General features: G+C 44.3%; 1 protein-coding gene across 1 annotated transcript; it reads right to left on the bottom strand.

Moving 5' to 3' along the window:
• Nucleotides 1–356: 356 nt before the first annotated feature.
• LOC145637042 (uncharacterized) lies at nt 357–1232 on the bottom strand. Its single transcript, XM_081688557.1, has one exon. The coding sequence runs from the start codon at nt 1230–1232 to the stop codon at nt 357–359; it is 876 nt and encodes a 291-aa protein (XP_081544683.1).
• Between the last annotated feature and the right edge of the window lie 548 nt (nt 1233–1780).

Raw genomic sequence — 1780 nt, 5'->3', positions numbered from 1 at the left:
CTTTTTCCTTTTTATAATTATAAATCTCGCATAATTAATGATATTTAAGGTTGAAAATGTGCATTGGGAATTTGGGATGTGGAAATCCTCCCCCCCCCCCCCCCCCACCCCCACACACACACCACACCACCCACAAACAAAAATAACCTCCAAATGCATTATATAGGGAATGGATATAAATTTAATATAGTCTACAATCGAGTGTGTAATGAAAATTATTTTATAATAATACCCCTCCAGCAAGAAAGTAATTATGTTTATATTTTAATAAATTGATGGAGTTCTTAGAGGTTAGATGATCACTCATAAGTTTTTTTTTTTTTTTTTTTTTTTGACAAAAGAGCTAGAAAAGAAAACTAAAACTGAAAATATAACAACTGCCTACGACGAGCACACCCAGCCAACCAGTGAGCTGGTGAAACCCAATCCCGAGGAACTTTCCGAATCTGACACACTAAAAGGGAACGAACAGCATCTCGCAAATCTTGAATGAGCCACCAAACCGAAATGTCTAACGATCCTTGAGATGAGAGAAATGAGAGGACAACAGCACAATCCGTATGAATTCGGATCTTCAAAAAACCCTTGCGCACTGCAGACTGAACCCCCCATAAACAGGCTTGGAACTCAGAATGTAAAGCAGAGCTCGCCATAAAAGCCTGACTTCCACCACTCAAGACCTCCGAAGAGCAAAGGTCACGAATAACCCAGCCTGCCCCTGCTCTATTAGTAGAACTATCCCAAGCCCCATCCACAATCAAACAAGCTGTTGGGAAAATATTAGGTAACCCCTGCAAGCAAAACCACGAGACAGCCAACAAACCCAAACCAGCTGCCGAATGAGAACAAACCGAAGAGTTCTTCAGCTCCTGAGCCTGAACACACCGATAATACCAATCCTTGGCTAGACTCTCAATTGTGCCAGGCGACCAAACAACTTGCCTGAACCTCAGCTGGTTCCGAGAAAGCCAAATTTCCCATAGAATAGCAAAAAAAGCCATAACCTTGTTATCCGAACCAGACAAAGAGTAACGAGAAATAGAATCAGCCACCCAAACCTCAAAAGGTAAAGACTGGGAAATCATCCAAGGAACCCCCAAAGCCCCCGACTCCCACAACGGACGAACAGACGGACAATCCCTGAAAGTATGTGTCACCTCCTCCAACTCAGCATGGCAAAAAGCACAATGTGGATCAACAGGACAACCTCGAGAAGATAGGAGGGCAGCCATCGGAAGAGCGTCCTGTAACAACTTCCAACCAAAACATTTCCAACGGGGCAGAATAGGTAACTTCCAAAATTTCCGCCACCAAGAAGGAGACAGCTGACATCCTAAACCCCGAGAAATGCTAGACTGACATTGAAGAGCATAAGCTGATTTTGTAGAAAAAACACCATCCCTAGTGAACTTTCAATAGACAAAATCGTCCATCAGCCGCTTTGGACGATCCAACGACAGAATCCTCATCGCAGAATGAGAATCAAAAAGGTTGTGAACAACCGAAACATCCCACGTGCAAGAACGCGGATCAAGTAGAGAAGAAACAAGAGACGGCCTAGCCGGCTCCGACGGCCGATCCTTAAACTTGACCGGCCCACCTGGAACCCAAAAATCCTCCAGAATCCGAACTCTGGTACCCGAACCGACCTTCCAAACTAAACCTCTAGATAACACCGAAAAACCTGTGAGCAGACCCCTACAACCCCAAGATGGACGAGACACCAAAGAAGCCTCCCTATTCCTTAAAGAAGGATATTTCGCAAACAGAAGACGAGAAA

Source organism: Chenopodium album, chromosome 6, assembly GCF_948465745.1.
Source record: "Chenopodium album chromosome 6, dcCheAlbu1.1, whole genome shotgun sequence".
NCBI classification, from domain to species: Eukaryota; Viridiplantae; Streptophyta; class Magnoliopsida; order Caryophyllales; family Amaranthaceae; genus Chenopodium; species Chenopodium album.
This window is presented reverse-complemented; position numbering and strand designations above follow the sequence as displayed.

Excerpts from the sequence above, each read along its gene's own strand:
- LOC145637042 (XM_081688557.1), bottom strand. The coding sequence starts at position 1,232 with ATGGCTGCCCTCCTATCTTCTCGAGGTTGTCCTGTTGATCCACATTGT.